General features: G+C 62.0%; 1 protein-coding gene across 1 annotated transcript; it reads left to right on the forward strand.

Annotated features, from left to right (window-relative positions):
• The first annotated feature begins 4,290 nt into the window (after positions 1–4,290).
• On the forward strand, positions 4,291–5,240 carry PTF1A (pancreas associated transcription factor 1a). The gene is made up of 2 exons (XM_074157480.1): positions 4,291–4,915; positions 5,038–5,240. Exons 1-2 carry the CDS (start codon positions 4,291–4,293, stop codon positions 5,238–5,240), a joined length of 828 nt encoding a protein of 275 aa, XP_074013581.1.
• The last annotated feature ends 13,926 nt before the right edge of the window (positions 5,241–19,166 follow it).

The following is a 19,166-nucleotide window of genomic DNA, read 5'->3' on the forward strand; positions in this document are numbered from 1 at the left end:
AGGTAGATTTGTCGTGTGGCCATTGACTGTGGAGGGGAGGCAGCGTGCCCCTTGGGGTTCCCTTCCGCCCCCCCCCCCCCCCCCCCCGTTTCCTACCCTCGGGGGGTTGAAATAACGAAGTGTGAGACGTTGGTCACGTATTTTCTTTGCTGGAGGGTGGTGCGGGAGGTGTCATTCCCGTGAGCACGCCGCCAGTCCTCACGGCGGGCAAGAGGGTGGGACACCCGGGCAGGACAAATACTGAGAGAAGGGCGTTTGTGACACAGGCGGTGCTGGCCCAGGTGCGTTGCCGTGGCCAGGGTTGCGCTGGTACCTCTCCTGGTTTTCGCAAGTTTCCTTTTCGTAACGCCGTAGGAAAGGCGAGAGGAGCCTTCCTGCGCCTCAGGCTGTTCCTTCGGGATCGTTCCGTACTCGTTTCTCGAAGTCAGATGTACAAAACGGGAATCGGCCGTCTTTGAAGCCATTACTGCCGCCGGGGCGAGGACTGAGCTCGGCACGGTGAGGGAACCGCTTCTGTCCCGGAGCCGGGCGTCGCACCGGGCACCGGAGCGGCGGGGAGCCGGGGGAGGGGAGCGATGTTTCGCTGCCTTCGCACCCCGAAGCACACGCAGGGTCCCTGCCGTGCCCGGCGAGGGGGAGAAGGGCTGTACGAGACCAGTTCCACGCATCGCTTACCTCCCCTGGGGCGCTGCTCGCAAACTTTGCAAAGATCTGCTGGGTCTGAAGGGTTTCAAGACAGGCTCCAAGTCCCCGACAGTTTGGAAAGAGTGGGTTCCCAAAATATCCCTCTGCTCCCCCCTCTGCTGCTGCCGTGCCACCAGCACAGTGTGACATTCACTGCCCGGGTCGCTAGGGCTCACCCGGGCTGTGGTGGTACCAAAGCGGGCACCGCCAGCCCTGGGGACGGGCGAAAGGCTCCGGGCACGGCAAATGGGCTGGACTCCCCCAGCCTCTCCGGACACAGACAGTCCTTAGATCAACAGCAGAGATCCCGCTTCTCCTTCCCCATCACCTCCTAAAGCCTTCAGGCTTGGCTGTCGGGGAAGGTGCTTCACCAGTTAACGAAAAATGCCCTGGCACTGGACAGAGGCAGAGACAGGGACAGACCACGGTCAAAGAGCTGCGTTGGGAGAAGGCAGGTGGCAGAGGCTTTGGGGGAAAAGAGCCTGTTTTGGGGAGGTGGGGGTGGAGGGGGTTGCAACCCTTCCGTATCTGGCGGCGTGTGGTCTGCCTGCCCTGGGGAACACGCTGCAAGGAGGGCGGTGGGTCAGCGCCGGAGTGTGTTTGCGTGTGCGTCTCGAGTGGGTGCGGTGGTGAAAGGGGCCACTCGACGTGGTTTGCTCATCGGCTTTGAACTCCCTGGCTCCAGCCGGAGTGTGGCAGGAGCAAGGACTCGCCATCCCGTGGGTGATGACTCCTTGGGCATGCAGGAGGGAGATCAGAGCCAGCCCTGTGGCCTGGAAATCCCCCCGAAATCACCTCAGCGTTGTTACAATTCAGGGATTTGCTTGCTTCTTTTTTTTTTTTTTCTGGGTGTTCCGGGGTAAGGGTGACACGGATCCGAGAGCATTTCATGTACGATACCTGCAAGATGTATACATGTGCTTCTAGACATGGTGCCTTCAGACCCAGCGTTCGTTCCCCGGCTTGCGCTCATCCCGGATAAGGCCACGGGAGGGAGGGAAGCTGCTTTGCTGCCTGATTTGCTTTCAGAAAAGGAGATTCTCCAAGCGCAGGCGTGGCCCGGCGTGCCCGGTCCCGGTGGTTAAGGACTGGGCACACGTCCAGATGTCCACTAGCCGAGCCAGTGGCACCGAGGACGAGAGGGACCTCGGCCCGAGGGTCCCCCGGTGTCTGCATAGGACCGGGGGCCGAGCTGCTGGCGGGTGACAACGGCAGAGGGGACCGCGCCTCGCCTGGGCAGCGCGACTGTGGGACCGGCTGTTGCTCCTGGACTCCGTGGGGATGCGGGGTGGGATGGTGGGCTCCCCCAGGCTACCTGGACCCTCCACGCACACCCCCAGCAGCCCCCGGGGCCGGGCACGGCGGGTCCCTGCCCTCCCACCAGCGCTTCGTGCCCGGCTGCTGAGGAGCCGCCACGCAGCTCCGCTCCCAGCGCCGGGGAGCGCGAAAGGGGGGGACAGAGGGTGCCCGCGGTGTAAGGGGGCAGCGTGGCACCCCGGCGAGCCCGGGGCGGGGAAGGGCAAGCACTGCGGTTGCCGTACGCAATCCGCAGGTGCTGAAGCTGTGTTTGCTCTCCCAGGCGGGTCCCTCGGCTCGACGGGACGGGGCTGCTTGGAAGGAGCGGTCCGGGGGCGAGCCGTGCCTCTGACGAGCTACGGCTGGGGGGACCGAGGGGTCTCCTGCCCGCCGTGCTCCGTGCGGCTCGGAGCGGTCCCCGTCGGAACGGCTGTGGGTGCTGTGGGTGCTGGTGGGCAGGAGCCAGCCGTGTGTCCTGGCCGCACAGGATGCCAGCAGCATCTCTGGCCTGCACAAACAACGATGGCAGCCCAGGAGACCGAGGGAAGGGATTATTCCTCCCCACTCCGCACTCGTGAGACCGTATCTAAGTCCTGCGGCAGGTTTGGGGACAGCTGGTACAAGGAAGCACACCCGTAAGGGGCGAAGGACCCTGTTTCACGGGGAGGCTGCGGAGCGGTGCGCCGTGATTCCTACGGCGGAGGGGGTCGGGAGAGGGGCCTGCCGCCGCCCACCAGCCCCGGGCAGCGGGGCCGGGCTCTCCCAGCGCACGGCGGGTACTGGGCGGTGATGCCCGCCGCAGGGAGCCGCGGTTGGAGGCGCCCGTCCATCCCGGCCGGTGAGCGCTCGCCGGGCCCGCACTCCTGCGGCTCTCCCTCTCGCCCCCGGTCCCGCTCCCCGGTTGGACGCGAACGGGGAGCCGCTTCGCCATCGCATCGCCCCTCGACGGGGAGGGACTCCTCCGTTTCCCCGTCCCGGGACGGTCCCCGTGGCCGCTCGTGGGCGCGCTCCTGGCTTCGCGCGAAGGTTCCCTCCTTCCCGCCTCGTTTTTCCCGCGTGGCCCGTCGGCGGGCAGGACTTTTGCAAGAAGCGGCTCTTGCAAAGCTCTTTGTTCCCTCCCGTGACTCACGCGTTTCCCCGCCGTTATCACGGCGTTGTCAGCCGCTTTGAAGTCGAGTCATTTATTACTTTCCCGGAGCTGGCCCTGTCTTGCTCTGCTGATAGAGCGGGCTGCGTTTCCACTCGGGGTTTGATCTCTGCCCGTGCTGGTGGCACTCTGGAAAGTCGCTTTCGATAAACCTCGGCAGGCTCTGCCGGACAAACTATTGCAGCGCTAATGACAGAGATAATCCTCCCCTAATCTGCCGGGTAATCCATTTCACCCCAGTGAGAATTTTTAAGGCTTTAATCAGTGAGAGTCAGTTAGGGAATTATTAACAGAGCCTCCGCCAAACGAGCTCGTCCTGAGGGGGGGCAACGGGGGTGGGAAAAGGAAAAACGCATCAGGGCCCGATGCGGTCAGAATCGATGCCCGGCCGGGCGCAAGGAGCTGAGGCGCTTTGCTCTGATGTTACAACAGAATGGATCCACCCGGTGCCCGCTCCGGCCGTGGCTCTGCCGGCGGCGGGAGCTGGCGGGCCCGGGGAACCGACAGAAGTGCCGGGAAGAAGATGCGCGGGGGGTGTGTGGGTGTGCGTGTCCCCTCCTGGTGCCCGGTGGCTACCCAACGCGCGCGTTCGGCCGGCGGCTGGCGCGGGGGAAGACGCGCCCGGGCGGGACGGGGCTGCTCGCCCGACGTGCGGGGGGCGCCGATCTGAGCGGATCCCGGGGCCGGGCGGGGCCGGGCGGGGGACACCGTCGGGGCCCGCCCGCTGCCCCCCTCCCGCCTCCCGCCCCGATCCCCGCCCCTCGGCCGGCGGTAGCGCCGCCGTGTCCCCTCGACGGGGGGGATGGAGAGGGGGTGTTGTCGCGCCCCCCCCCCCGGCTCGCGATGATTGGCTGGCGGCGGCGGTCAGCGGCACGCGCCCGGGGATGTCGTTATAAGACTCCTCGCGTGCCGGCCCGCCGCGCCAGCCGGCTCCGGCCTCCTCCCCGGAGAGCGGCGGCGGCACCGGCCCGGCCTCCCGGCCACCCAGGGGCGGGGAGGGCAGGGCAGGGCAGGGGCGGGGGGCCTGCCGCCGCCGGGGCTTGCTGGGGCGAGCGGGCCGGCGGGAGCGGCTGAAGGCGCGTCCCGGCGGGGCTGCCCCCCTTGCCCCCGTCCCGCCCCGTCCCGTCCCGTCCCGTCCCCTCCCCGCCGGGGCCAGGCGCAGGATGGAGACGGTGCTGCTGGAGCACTTCCCCGGGGGGCTGGACTCTTTCTCCTCGCCCCCCTACTTCGACGAGGAGGACTTCTTCCCCGAGCCGCCCCCGCGGGACGCGCTGGCCGCCGACGTGCTGCTGGAGCCGGAGGTGGACTTCCTCAGCCGGCAGCTGCAGGAGTACTACCGCGACGGCGGCGACCCCGAGGGCGGCTACCGCTGCCCGGCGCCGGCCGCCACCTTCCCGCCCTCACCCGCCTCTCCCGGCTTCGCCTACGAGTGCTGCGGGGCGGCGGGCGCGGCGCTGCTGTCCCCCGGGGACCGGCTGCAGGCACTGGGCTCGGCCAAGCGGCGGCGGCGGGTGCGCTCCGAGGCGGAGCTGCAGCAGCTCCGGCAGGCCGCCAACGTGCGGGAGCGGCGGCGGATGCAGTCCATCAACGACGCCTTCGAGGGGCTGCGCTCGCACATCCCCACCCTGCCCTACGAGAAGCGGCTCTCCAAGGTGGACACGCTGCGCCTGGCCATCGGCTACATCAACTTCCTCAGCGAGCTGGTGCAGTCCGACCTGCCGCTGCGCAGCGCCAGCAGCGAGAGCCCCAGCCAGCCCAAGAAAATCATCATCTGCCACCGCGGCACAAGTAAGTGTCGGCCCGCCCCGTCCCCGTACGGCCCGTCCCGTCCCGGCTCCGCGCTCCGCAGGAATGCCGGACCCAGCAGTAACCCCTCTGCCTTTCTCCCCTCCCTGTCCGCCCCCCCCCAGGATCTCCCTCCCCGAGCGACCCCGACTACGGACTCCCCCCTCTGGCCGGTCACTCGCTGTCGTGGACTGATGAAAAGCAACTCAAGGAACAAAACATCATCCGGACAGCCAAAGTGTGGACCCCCGAGGACCCGCGGAAGGTGAACAACAAACCCTCCCTCAACGACATCGAGAACGAGCCCCCCTTCGACTTCGTGGCGTGAGGTGCCTCGCGGGTGGCCCCCGCCCCCGCCGCGCCCTGTACATGCTGTATGTAGAGACCTATATTGTAAATTAATTTAAGATTCAGACTCTTAAGGGCAATCAACTTTATTTATCTATTTATTACGGAGTAGTGATAATGAGGTAGAATCGTCTGCTTTGAATGTATAATTTATATAATTTATCCTGATTTTTTTAAGATATGCAATAAGTTTATTCCACCAGCACCTTTTTTTGGGGGGGGAGAGGAGGGGGAGGAAATAACGCCAGAACCTGTGAAAATAATTTATTGCCGCACGTGGACTCTTCCTGTGTTTGTTAATAATAAACCCGGACTGTACCTTGTGGAGCAGTGTATTTGTGGGAAGCGGCTGCCCAGAGCCCCAGCGCATCCCGCAGCAGCCCCGCAGCAAACGCCCGGGCCGGTCCTCGGGCGGGCGGGCGGGGGGAGCCCCGGGGCGCTGCGGGGCTGGAGCCCGCCCCAGCCGCCACCCTCTGCCCGGGTGCCGGCCCCGCTCTGCCCCATCGCCGGCTCGGGCTGCTCTTATACAGCCGGGGGCGGGGGGGAGGACGACGGGGACGGGCGGGGGGGACACTTTCCCCTTCTCTCCACCCCTTTTGACGTCCTCTCCTGAAGTGCTTCCAACTGATGTCTTTGTCTACCTCTAGGAGGTCCCCTCCTTTCAGTGCCTCTGCTCTGCTTGTGGTCTCCAGCTGAAACACCCGAGTCTCGAAACACCAACCTTGCCAGGGTGTCGTGTCCCGTGTCCCCCCCCCCCCCCCTCCCCCGCTGCCTTGTCGTGTCCCGCCCCCCCCCCCGGCCCCGTCGCCACGGGGATGGGCGCGCTACCCCGAGCCGCACAAAGCTCTTCCCAAAAGCGCCGGGGAGGGGGAACCAGGCGCGGTACCGGGCAGGCTTGCCCCCCCCCGCGGGTGCGTGGCCCGGCGCTGGGGCTCTGCCTGTTGCCCCCCGCCTTCCGCGGGCCGCGCTCCGGCCGCGCCTGGGAAACAGCCCCCGCACCCCTCGCCCTGGGGATGCCGTTGGGGGGGGAGGGGGGGGAGGGGGGGGGGGAGAGTGGCAAAGCCATCGTGCAACTGGTGGCAGAGTCGCCCCGGTAGCCCCGGCTCAGCGTGCCCGGCTGCTGGGAGGGGTGGGGGGGCGGCTGGGCTGCACCTGCCCGGGGGCGAGGGGAGGGGGCGGCCGAGCCGAGGGGCTGCAAGTGCTACCGGCGGGGGAGGGGGGGACGGCCCGGGGCTGGGGCGGGGGGCTCGGCCCGGCGCCGCAGGTGCTGATTTTCCCGTGGCACCCGCGGCTCGGCCCCGACGGCTCGGCCCCCGCCGAGCCCCAGATGCCCGGCCCGGCCCGGGGCCGGAGCGGAGCTTCCCCGCGCCGTGACCAGGCGGATGGGAACGGCCCGGGTGAGCCAAGGTGTAATTATTACTCATCATATATCCCACATTTCTCCCTCTCTTTTTTTTTTTTTTTTTCAAAGCTGCCGCAAAGTGGGAGCAATATGTTGCATGCATGCTAATTGCATTAACCTAGTTAGACACATTTAGTTCCCTAGCGCGGATGGCATGGATCTATTCCAATAGCAATTAGGGGAGCTACTTACCCACACAAACACGCCGAGGCTGGGCCGGGGGCGGGGAGTTTTGCTTATTTATTTGCCCATTTTTCCTGCGAGCCCGGGGCTGCCCCGGCTGCAAGGCTCGCCCCGGCCGGCAGCGGGCGGGAGGCGGGCGTCACCGGTGTCGTTGAACTTAAACGGGGCTCTTTGAGCGAGAAAAAGAGCCGACCTATAATTCGATCTTGTCCTGTATTAGGACCTCATTAAACACAGAAAGTCGCTTTTGCACAAATGCTTCCATCAGGCATGTAATCTCATTACACTCATTAGAAAGTCAAATGTTAGTCGGACTTCAGCTTAATTATAAGTTATGGAAGTGTTGTACCGTTTCCTTCTGTGTACAGCCCCGTCCGTCTCAATTGGCTTTGGTGATGCGGTCCCCCACAATTAAAACACTACAATCATTGTTATGTGGCACCTTTTCTTTGGCGTGCCACTTTTTTTCTTTTTTTTTTCTTTTTTTTTTTTTTTTTTGTGATTCAATGCTTCAACACATCCTTTAGTATGGTGCAGATGAAGCGGAAGAGCCGGCCTTCGCATGTAAAACACCAGGGTCTCTATCTTGTCACTCTCCCGTCTTGACTTGGCAAGTCCCTTTAAACGCGACCTTCAAAGAGACTGACAGCTCCTTTTGACCGGCTCATCATCCATTCACCCCGGCGCCGCGCTCCTGCGAGAAAATTCCCCCCGCACGGGGCAGGAGGGAAGTGCCCGGGCGGGTCCCCCGGCCCGGAGGAACCCGGCGGGACCTGGCGGCGCTCGCAAGCCCGGTTCGCAGCCTTTGGGGCGACTTTGAGCCCGGTTCGTAGCCTTTGGGGCGACTTTGAGCCCGGTTCGTAGCTTTTGGGGCGACTTTGAGCCCGGTTCGCAGCCTTTGGGGCGACTTTGAACCCGGTTCGCAGCTTTTGGGGCGACCTTGGGAGGTTTTTGTTGGGTTTTTTTTGCGGGTGGGGAACACGGCTGGGCGCGGTAAGGGCCAGCGTGGGGCAGGCGTGACCGGCAGCCACGTAGCCCTCGTTGCCCGCCGCCTGCCCCCGCTCCTCCTCGCGGCCGGGAGATGGGGGGGATGAGAGGGGGGATTGCGGTGACCGCTGCCCCTTCCAGCGCTGCCCCCCCGGCCACCGGCTCCCCGCCTCCCCCGCGCCCCCTGCCCCGCACCCGCAGCCCCCGCCGTCCGCCTGAAACCCCGCACCGACCCCCCGCGGGGGCTGCTCCTCCGCGACCGCGCCGCCCCGACGGCTCCCCGGGGGGACGGGGGAGGCCCTCCCGGACCCCCGGGACCGGCTCTTGTCCCCCCCCCGCCACTGCCCCGCATCCCGCGGGGGGTGCGGCTACAAAGTGGGAGAGGAGTGAAGAGTAGGTGGGGGCGATCCCTAGCCCCGCTTGTGGGGGGTGTGCGTGGTGGGGGGGGGGTGTTACAGGCACTTGCAGGCGGCTCTCTTCCCACAGACTCCCAGGAGGGAGGTGCGGGCTCTGGGTGTGCGGGCTGATGCTGTCCTGCCGGGATGGGAGGATGCTCACCCGTGATGCCCCAGGTGAAAAGACGGTTTAATTGTCCGAAACGGATAATCCCCACCCCACCCCACACACACTCCCCCTTAAAACCATAACACCACCACCACCACCACCACCCCCACCCAAGCCCCGAGGACTGGAGGCACCAGTCCGCTGGCCGGGCTGGGAAGGCGTGCGTGCCTCCCGAGCCGCGCTGTGCGCTGCCCCGGGCACTGTGAACCCGTCCCGCCGCCGTTCCCAGGGCCTCTCATCTGCCGGCAGTCGGGCGAGCGCCTCGCAGGGCGTGAAGCCTCCCCAGCCCGGGCTCTCACCCCTCTCTCATTCACGCATCTCTCACTGGCACCGAGTACCAGCTGCGAGGTCGAACAAACACCAGTTGAGTGTCCCCTGGTAAACCTCCCGCTTTTCCAAAGCATCCCGCAGCCGGTGGGAATCGGTCCTAAATAACTCCACAACAAACCGGGCTGGCGGGACCTGGAAGCGCGGGCGGGAGGCGATTCCCACGACGGGGCCGGGGTCTGGCCAACAGGTGCTGGGGTTTGGCGGAGGGCGCCGGGGGAGCCCGGGGAGGCAGAGCCTCCGCTGCCAGAAAGCAGCCTGCTCCGGCGCCTCCGGCTTTACATGGCGTGGAAGCCGCAAACAATCGCAATGATATCTTTATTGCTAGGTTCATGTCCTGGGCTATAACATATCAATCCCTGTCGTGGTTCTCTCGGATGCACCTGGTATTTCAAACTTGTTCTTTTTGTGCTTCTGGGTCCTGGACTGCAGCTGCCTAAAGCGAGCAAAGAGAGAGGCCCTTACAATGTGTCCAAGACGTGTTGGCATGGTTTGCTTGTCTTTAATGTACCATTAACTATTGTCTTTACACAATATGGGAACTGTAAAGCATGACATGTGTTATAATAAAACACATTTTCAACGATACACTTGGACTCGGGGCTGGGATGCAAGCAAACAAACAGGCCCAAATCTTGTTTTGTCTCCCTCGCTAAGCCTACTGGCAATTAAACTTAAGACCACTGCTTTCCCCTGATCAGCCAATTAAATTTTATGTCTCCTAATTTTTCACATAGAAAAAAAGTCTCGGTGCCGGCCCCTAAAGACATTGATTTTCTTGCTATCACCTGGCGCTCAGACCTTAGTTCCATTTATCAAGAAGGGAAACGTCAGGCGTTACATAAAGTGACTCTGTTACCATAAGGCTCTCACCATCCTGCCCTATTGTTTTCCCTTGTTAATAACTCATTACCAGGATTTAACAAATCAACCATTACATATGTTTTGTGTCTCCATATTTTGATCCGTACGATTAAGCAGATGTTACGATTGAAAATTGAAAAGTCCAAGGCTACTCTCGTCTGAAAGAAAGAGGGCAGCCTCAAACAACGAGCTAACAATGAGATTCAGAAGATCTTCAGAAAAACATTTACGACCAATAAACAGACTCCAACCTGCTCCATTTCAACCATTGTGCGCCTTGGGGGAATAATTAAGTTTAATAGGAAGAGGTCCGCGGGGTTTTCAATGCCAAGCCCACAGGTGCGGGGTGGCACGATGAATGATCCGCCTGATTTTTGCCAGGCTCAAGGGCCCTTCTCCTGGCCGGGCGAGCAGATACGAAATATTGTCATTTCTTTTAATTCACAGCGTTACTCTCAGGGCGAACAAAGGGGCGGGGGATGAATGGCTCCGGCTGCAGCCCAGGCGCGCCCGGCCCACCATGGACTCGCCGGAGACCGCCCGGCGGGGACGAGCGCGCCGCCGCCGCCGCCGCCTCCGCCACCGCGCCCGGGGGCGGCCCCGCCGGCCGCCGAGGGGTCTCCGCGCCCCGTCGCCGCCGCCGCTCCCCCCCTCCTCCCCCGCGCCGCCCCGGCTCCGCGCCGCCCCCGCGCCCCGCGCCACCGCGCGCCCCGCCGCGGGACCGGACCCCGCCGCGGGCGCGCGTGCGCCCCGCCGCTCCCCGCCGCCCTCCGCGCCGCCGCCGCGGCCGGGAGGAGGAGGGGGGGGCGACCCCGCGCCGGGGGGGGCTCCCGGCCGCCGCCTCCGCCGCCTCCCCGCCGCCGTCGGGGCCCCGGCGGGCGGCGGCGGGCGGCGGCGGCGGGGCTCTCCCGCCCGCCGGCCCGCTTTGCGCATGGAGGTCTCCAAGAGGGGGACCGGCTGCCGGGCGCCCCAGGGGACGACGGCGGGGCCGCCCCGGCGCGGCGGCCGCACCGGGGGCGGCTCCGGGGGGGGCCCCGCGAGGAGCCGCCGCGCCGCGCCGCCGGGCCCCGTCTAACGGCGGCCCCGCCGGGAGGAGCGGGGCTCCCCCCCGGGCGGCCCCTGGGGCGGCGGCGCCGGCTCCGGAGGCAGCGCTCGGCTCTCCGGCCGCAGGCGCGGCGCCCGCCCGGGCAGCGCGGAGCCGGCCCCCGGGGGGTCCCGCCGGAGCGCCCGCCCCCCTGCCAGCCCCGGCCCCCGCACCCCCCGGCCTCCGCCCGCCGCCCCGGCCCGCCGCGGCCCCCCGCTTCCCCCGTGCCCCTGCTCCGCGCAACCCGTAACTCCGAGCGGCTTGGAGAGGGCAGGGGAGGCCCGGCCCCGCCGCCCCCGCCTCGCTCGGGGCGCCCCGCGGGGCAGCCCCGGGGCGGCGAGAGGCTGCGGCCGCTCTGCCTGACTCTGCCCTGCCCGGCCCGGGCGGGCCACGGCCTCCCCGGCTCCCCCGACCCTCGCCTCCCCGGCAACCCCCGTCGGAGCGGCTCGGCCCGAGCCCGCGGCCCCGCCGGGCGGAGGCTGCCCGCTGCCCCGTGGGGAGGCAGCGCAGAGGGGTCCCCCAGGAGGGCTGCACGCTGCCGCCGCCGCCGCCCCGTGCCCCGACGGGGGCCCCGAGCCCTCTGCCGCCTCGGGGCGCGGTGAGAGGGCTGGGCGGAGAGGAGACCTCGGCGGCGGAGCTCCGCACCCGCTGTGCGGCTTCCCGTCCTGGGAAATGTCTCCGTCGGGCGTCCCGACGGCTGCCCTGCACCGGGAGTGCGCCGGGGGCCGCGGCCGATTCGGGGCGGCCGCTCACTGCCGCAGCCTCCCGCGCTGCGGCCCCGGCACCGACGGCTTCTCCGCGGATGGCGGCCGGGGACGCTCCCGGGGCGGGACGGGCACCCCCGACGGCGCCAGCCCCCAGCCGGGCGATGCCACGGGGAGCTGCCCTTCGCCGCGAAGGCGAGAAGTGGCCGGGGGCGAGATGGGGCGGGAGGGGAGCTCCCCTGCGGGTCCCGGCGCGGCTCGGACAGCCCCGCTGATGCCTGCCCGCCGCCCGTGGTCTCGGGACGGCAGAGTTTTGGGAAGAGGGGGAAAGCACGGAGCCCTCGGGACGTGTCAGGGCGGCGGGCGCGCCCAGACGGCGCGGTCGGCGGGGCCGGGGATGCGCGGAGCCTTGCGCCCCCCCACTCGGCGGAGCGCAGCCCGCGGCACTGACCTTCCCGCGGGGGGGCCCGGGACGCGCCTTTCACGGAATTAGCCGCACAGGCGTCTCGCTATGACTTTTGTTCCCCGCCACCGCCCGGAGACCCCGCGCCCGCTCCGCCGCCAGCCCGTACCGTCCCGTCCCGTCCCGTCCCCGACGGCTCTCCCCGTGCCCTTCCCCGACAATGCCGCGAAATGCATCACTGTCACCGGGCGCGGGTGACAGATGAGGCGAAGACGCGGAGCCCTCGCCAAGGTCAAGTTGAAGATGCCGGTGGCGGTGTGGCCGCCGCCGGTTGAAACCGAATAAGGCCCTCGGGGTGGCCCTCCCCGACGTTATATTTTCGCCACCCCCCCTCTTCCCCTTCTCCCCCTGGGCTTTGCCAGGCGTTTCTGCGGGGATCTGCCGGGACGCGGCCCGAGGGGAGGGGGTGCTGCGCGGGGGGGCGCGGAGTGCAGGAGCTGCGGGCCGTGCGGGGCCGGGGCGGGCCGTGCGGGGCCGGGGCGGGGAGCGGAGCTCCGGTCGCCGACACACGCGCGGTCGCCGGCTTGAAATAAACTCTCCAAACCGCTCCGGGGTGGGTTTTACCCCGCGTTCAGCAAAAGTTTTCCAAACGGAGTTTGGTTAAACAAACACTTCGCCCTTCTCCCGCTCCCGCCCTCCCTCGCTTTGTGATGATTGATATTTTTTATTCAGGCAACTTTTATTTACCTTGCAAAAATGTTGGGGACAAATGTGATAAATTACAGATATGCAAATTTCTTTGAATGGCGTTGTAAGTGTGTCTCGCTGGAGCTGAATAAGTCCTTGCAAGTCGGTCTGCGCGCACTCAGGACCCCAGGGAGCTGATCAAAGCACCCTTTCTCTTTCATCCCCAGTATTCTCCTCCAAACTATTTCGATACAATATGTTTCCATGATGCACTTAATGTGCTAGGGACACAGAACTCATTACAACCTAGCTAGTTCTGCCGACCCCTTTGTTCAGAGGCATAAAGTTAAAAAAAAAAAAAAAGGAGGGGCGGAGGGGGGGGAGCGCTGCTAGTTGCCAGCTTTCTGAAATGTTAAAGCATGCGTCATTTTTCACCAGGTCTCGTCTTGATATCCTCAAAAGACAAACTATGAAACCGGCCTCAGCCCTTTCTGGCATTAATTACGCTGCTGTCCAGCCGATCTGTTTTTCCTATTATATGCATTTCTCAGCAGGGATTTTTTTTTTTTTTTTTTTTTTGCAAGACTAATGCAGCTGCAAGTCGAAGTATGAATGCGTTTTATCGGGAGGGAAAAAAAAATAAATAAGTGGAAAGGCTGAAAAAGACGTCAAAGTCTATGCTGCTGTTTTTCTTGCTTGCCCCGTAGTTGAAGCAGTGGCTTTGGAAAAGGGTTTCGGACTGCCCGTTACGTTAATTGGTTTGGCCTCGAATTATCGGAGATTTAGAAGAGAAAAAAAAAAACAAACAAAAAATCTCCGCCCGAGGCTGCTGAAAGCGGGTTACGTGTTTATTGAATGCCACTGCGCCCAACAAATCTTTCCTTGCCGGGGAAACACTTCCAAGTGCTTGGGGAAATAGCTGGAAATTGGCACCCCGAGCGGAGGGCGATCCGTTTCAAAGGCAGTGCCAGGCGGCGGCTCTTTGGGGAAATGACTCCGGCGGGATGACAGTAAGAAATAAACTCCATTTCAGCGGATGGCGCGTTTGTTTACGGGGTTGATTGGTTGACGGAAATGGCTGGCAGCCAGTTCTGGGAAAGATTCCAGACCTGACTCCGATTAACCCTCTCTGGTGAAACTCTGCTGGAAACCAACTCACCAGCAATTGCCATTAATCTACTTACTAATTAAGCCAATTCATTTCTAAAGGAGAAAAATTCCTTTCTTTGGCCAAACTGATGGGAGGAAATTTGAAAGAAGCGCCAAACTGTGTAACTGTAATTCAGCCAAGGACTGCTAAAACAAGGTGTTGATATATAGCTGGAGATTTAAAACAAGTTTCTAGGGCAACAATCCTTTGGAGACGGTGGTATATAGTGCATAGTAGATGAAGCTCGAATAATGGTGGACTGCAGTGTGCAATTGTACGGACATTGGTTGGAACCAGGACTGCTTTTCCCAATTAAGCCGCTCAAGTCTTTTACTCCTAATAATTTATCTGCCCCGTTTAAACGTCTCAGCCTTGGGGGCAGCTACAAAGAGCATCTTGCCCAGTGGACGCGGTGGTGGAAATAGCGTCAAACTTTCGCACGGCGACACCTCGACTCGTCTGGCTCCTGCGGTCTGGATCAGCCCAAGCCGGGGACACGCGAGCACAGGGACACAGGGTCTCGCGCTGCCCTGGCAGCCCCCCCCGTCCCCCTGCCCCCGTGCCTGCGGGGACCTGCCCGGTGTCCCCCCGGCAGCCGTGCACCCCGGCAGGGCCGCCCCGGAGGCTCTGAGAGAAGCGGGGGCATATTTTGTCGAGGTTCCATCTTCAGGCGAGCAACGTTTGGCTCCTGAAGACACGGTTCAGGCCGGGGAAGCGAGTCCCGGGGAGCCCCGGTCCGAGGCGGCGGTGAGCTGGCCCGGAGGGCAGGATGCTATTTGCAGAGCAGGCCGCCACCTCTGGCGCTGCTGGCAGCAGGGCGCCTGCTAGGTGAGGGGCAGAGGTGGCGGAGGGGGTGGCTTCGCCCACCGTCCCGGCACCTGAAGGAGGAGGAGCAGCCCCGGGCCGCCCGCCCCGTCTGCCAGCCCCGCCGCCGGCATCCCTGCCCGCCCCCGCCCTCGGGGCCTGCCCGGAGCCCAGCCAAGTCGCCCGCCGTTCCCGGGCAGAACCGGGGCACCTTCACCCCCGGGTTTTGCCTTTCACACAAGCCCCGGCCCGTGCCTCCCCGCTCTTCCCCTCCCCGGATCGTTTCTCCGTCCCGCACCGCGCCCAGAGCAGCCCCGTCGGGGCCGGAGGGGACCCCGCTGCCCCCCGCCTTGTCCCGCCGGCGTCACGGGTGACCGGCAGCGTTGACACTCCCAGACCGGTGCCGAGGGGTGCGAGGCCGAAGGTGGGCACGGAGGCGGGGAAGGGGCAGGGAGGGATGGCCCGGCGCCCAGCCTGGACCTGGGCACCCCGCTCCCCCAAGGACAGGTCTGGGTGGATAAAGGGCGCAGCCCCCCCAGGGTGAATGGCGTGCGAGAGGTGACAAATTCAAGGGCGGAAAGCTTGAAATAAGTGTAGCCTTTCCCTCCTGGTGGTGGGGTTTTTGTTTTGGTTTGTTTTGGTTTTTTCCTTTTCCGGGCGTTCAGCGGGTCCGTCCCGCACAAGGCGGCGGTGATCAACGCGCTCGGCGGGAGGTGGGAGGATGCTGAGCCCCGGACACGAACAAACCACCCTCCCGGAAAGCAGCAGCAGCCTCGTGTCATCTCACTAAAATGACAAGGTCTGGTGAAATACAGGGTACCGGGGAGCGGTGACTCGGGAACGGGACCTGCGGAGGCAGGGGGAAGCGTTCCCTCCAGCAGCCGATGGCAACGCGCCCTCCGCGGCCACGGGTAGCGCGATGTGCCTCCATATCTGGAGCAAACACTCGGCTTCTTCGTTAAAGTCTCTCTCTGAGATCATAAAAAATAGGATGCGATATCCTAAAAAGACTAATGACATTTCACAGGTAATGCAATTTGGAAAGAGACACTTCCATGTTTTCTTTTCCAACAATGTGCATTTTTGTAAACTGCTATAAATTGCGATTCAAAAGCCCTGATCTCGCCATCCCCAATCATTTTTTATACTGATCAAATGAATGCAGATACTCCCATTTGGGAGGGGCGACATGACATTTCACTTGGCAGTTCTAAACAGGTCACGGACCTTTCACAGACCCTAAGGCAGTGGGAGGGAGCTCTTTACGAAACCGTGTAACCAAATCAAACCAATGGTTACCCCTTTTCAATACCATTGGAATGGTTTGCACAATGCCATTCACATAGCGGCAGAGAAACTGAAAGGATGGTCATCCAATGGAAATTTCTTTTCTTTTGTTTAAACTCGCAGAGCTCAAAAAAAAAAAAAAAACCAACAAAAAAAAATCCCTAGAAAACAATTACTTTTTGTATGACAAAAAGATAAACACTTCTACGTGCAGCCGTACGTGTATACGAGGGCCCTCGGCGCGCCGAGATGTTTATCCACATCTAGGCACACATCTGTGAGCGGGGATGTACATTTATTGGAGATGTTGCTTTGTTTGAAACTATAGGCACAAAGACACAACATGGCTGCCCTGGAGATGACCTATTGCTTTCAAGTTGCTTGAACACATCAGAATTTCTATTGTCGAGGTTGATTAATTGAAACTGATAAGTTACCATGAATAAAGATTGTTTTTCTGTTTAATGCGGTGGGCCTGATTTGGTAAATGCTTCATTCATGTAGCCTTGCAGCGCAGCATATGGGCCAGATTCATTCAGTACCGCAAACATATACCATTTATTATGCTCGTATGGTCACGACCAAAAGGCCTTTCTGTTTTAATGACAAAGTTTGAATGAAAAATTCCATTTAAAGAGTCACTAACATTAAACGCGGGTTCGTAATTTATTCCTGTTGCCGGCGGCCCGGGGGTTCGAGGGCTTTGGAAAAGCGGAGTCACCGCGGGCCGGAGCGGCAGCCCCCGCGGTCCGGAGCCCACCGGCCGCTGCTCCCAGGCCTCGGCCACCCCACGGGCGGCGGGGACGCTCCGCTGCGCCGCCCCCGCGTGTCACACGGCGCTGGTAACCCTGCCGCCGCCGCGCCTCCCCGCCGCCTCTGTGCGGGACGGGGGCGGCCGAGGCCGGTGCCGAACACCCGCCCGCGGTCCCCGGCGCTTCCTCTCCGGGCAAAACCGCCCACGGGCACGCAAACGCCTCTGCCCGTGGCGCGACGGGTCAAAAAATGGCGTGTCCTGCCCACGCCACCCCTGGAGTGGCGCCCCGAGAGGCGCGGCGCTCCCCCCGCCGTGGGTCCGGGCGGGCGGACGCGGGGCACGGCACGCCGGGGCGACCGGAGGGACTCCCCGCCCCGCCGCCCGCAGCCCCACGGAGCGCAGCCCGGGAGGGCGGGATGAGGCCGAGCGGCGGGTGAAGGGGTGTCCCCTCCTGGCCTGGATGCCACCACCTGGGGCGGGGGTGGCACCCGAAGGGTATGGGAGAAGCCACAGGGTTCATCTCGGGCTCACACAGGGGTTTGTGTGTCCACGCGCGGGAGTGACTTTGAGCACGGCGGTGGCCAAGGGGATTTTTGCCTCGGCATTTTAAACCCTACCCCTTCTCCTCCCGTCGGGTAATCACCGTTTTAAAAGTTGGCAGCATAAAACGACTCTCAAACTTGACCTCACTTCTGCTTAAAAAGCCCGTGTCCTTTCCTGCATCCTCCACGCTCAAGTCAAGCCGCTCAAGACAACAACAAAGCCTCGCCCAACAGGGAGAGAAAGATCAGACTTGGAATGAAGATGTGATGAAGACCTGTCAGGAACTACTGTGTGGGACAAATCACTACACTTCAGTCCGCGTGTTAGGGTTTTTTTTTTCCCCTGTTCCTGCCTATTTGAGAGGATTTGTATAACAAATTTTAACAAAATCAGCATATTTGACAGGCGAAGTAGAGCTTATGCACCACCACAAATAAGTAATTATTAGTTGAAATTTATGAAAAATACTTTGAAAGAGTCCTTTCAAGCGCTTTTTTCTTTTCTTTTTTTTTTTTTTTTAGAAAATATGACCTCTTAACCTCGTCTTCCTCGATTGACAGAGTAATTTGAAACAGAAACAATGTAATCTATCAAAATAAGTTGTGTTACTTCTGTAAATCAGATATTTCTGTTTGAGCTTTCTCTCACTGACAAGCTGTAAAGGCTCACTGTTATTCCAAGGTTTTATCTCTGAGATTCTTGTCTTTTGTCCTCATTAAGAGTCTGTCTACAGATTACAAAGTCAATAGATGCAAACACCGGACTGTGAGAAAACTCTCCCTGAGCACATAAAAATCCACAGCCGTGGATGCTGTACAATGGAAAGCATAGATGTTTGGAGGTGTTCGGTTTTATCATCTTTAAACAAGGAAGAGAGTAAATATTGTGGCAAAACTTCACCTTCCAGTGTTGCACGCTCCCTTTTACCATTCCTAAAGGCGGATCTCTATGCATCGCCATTTCCGAACGGCAGGTTTCAGTGAAATATAGTTTTATGTGTTCTGAGTTTTCTACAGAAAAACCAGACCGCCACCAGGTCTATATGGCGGACCTGGACGGCGTGACTTCACGGCTGCTTTTAAGAGTTATTCTGTAAAGGGATGACTGAACCCAGCGGAACTCTTTCACTTCATTAAAACACTCCGAGGGACCCTGGGCCCTGGAGAGGTTCCTTCAGTTGTTGAGAGGTGCCTCTAGGTGCAGATTTTCAGTATTCCCTGCCCTACTGCATCCAAAGTGTTATATGCATATATATATATATCATTTTTTTTTTTAAATGCTGCAATTCGTACATTCCCAATATCCCTCTGCACTCGCACATTAAAGAGGGATGGAATTGTTTGAGGGAACTCGGACAAAACCCTCAGCTGCAGCTCGGTCCCCAGGGGAGGGTACTCAGCGATGAGCAGGATGAAGCGCTCAGCTGGATGGATGTTGCGAAGCTTTGAAAAAAAAATGGAATGCTATTTTGAATAATCCTCTTTTAAACATTTTCAAGATGGGCGGAAAGCAAACGTATCCCCAAACCCGTTGTTGTGGACACCGGCAGGTCCGCGGCAGGGAAGGAGTCCAGAGGAACGCGGTGCCTGAACCGGCGCCGCCGCTGTCGGTGAGAAGCCCCGTCGGTAGTGGCCACGGGGAGCGGACACTCGCCCACACGCCGTTAGGGCCAGGCTCAGCCAAGCGGCAGCCGCAGCAGCAGCGCGGGCCGGGCGCGGAGGCGGCCGCGGGCGCGGAGCGTGTGGGCGGCGGGGGCTGAAGTTCACAGGTGTCTCCTTCCCCCCGAGGAACCGGTACTCGGTACGTTAGGAGGAACCGTTTCTGGAGAAAATGCCCGGGTCGCTCTGAACCGGGCTTTTAGGGCCCCGCCTGGACCCATCTCACGCTCACACCGGCTCCTCGCTGCGCCCTGCGCACAGGAGAGGAGCAATTCGGCTCCAGCCCCAGGTGGAATCAACACGTTCTCAGCTTTCCCCGGCAGCTGGGTAGACCCGGCATCTTCCCTGACACCCGTCGCTTTTGGAGGTGGGGGGAAAGTAGTCAACTTTAGGACAGTCTGCGTAACTGTCTGTGCCTCCTGCTCTACAGCTGCCGCCTCGTTTCATTCCCCTCCGTTCCCCCTCCCTGACCGCACGCAGCGTTATCCTCATTCACCATCCACTC

The sequence above is a fragment of the Numenius arquata genome, chromosome 12 (assembly GCF_964106895.1).
Source record: "Numenius arquata chromosome 12, bNumArq3.hap1.1, whole genome shotgun sequence".
Classification (NCBI taxonomy): domain Eukaryota; kingdom Metazoa; phylum Chordata; class Aves; order Charadriiformes; family Scolopacidae; genus Numenius; species Numenius arquata.

Coding starts and splice junctions, on each gene's coding strand:
- PTF1A (XM_074157480.1), top strand. CDS start 4,291: ATGGAGACGGTGCTGCTGGAGCACTTCCCCGGGGGGCTGGACTCTTTC. Junction 4,916..5,037: donor CATCTGCCACCGCGGCACAA/GTAAGTGTCGGC, acceptor GCCCCCCCCCAG/GATCTCCCTCCCCGAGCGAC.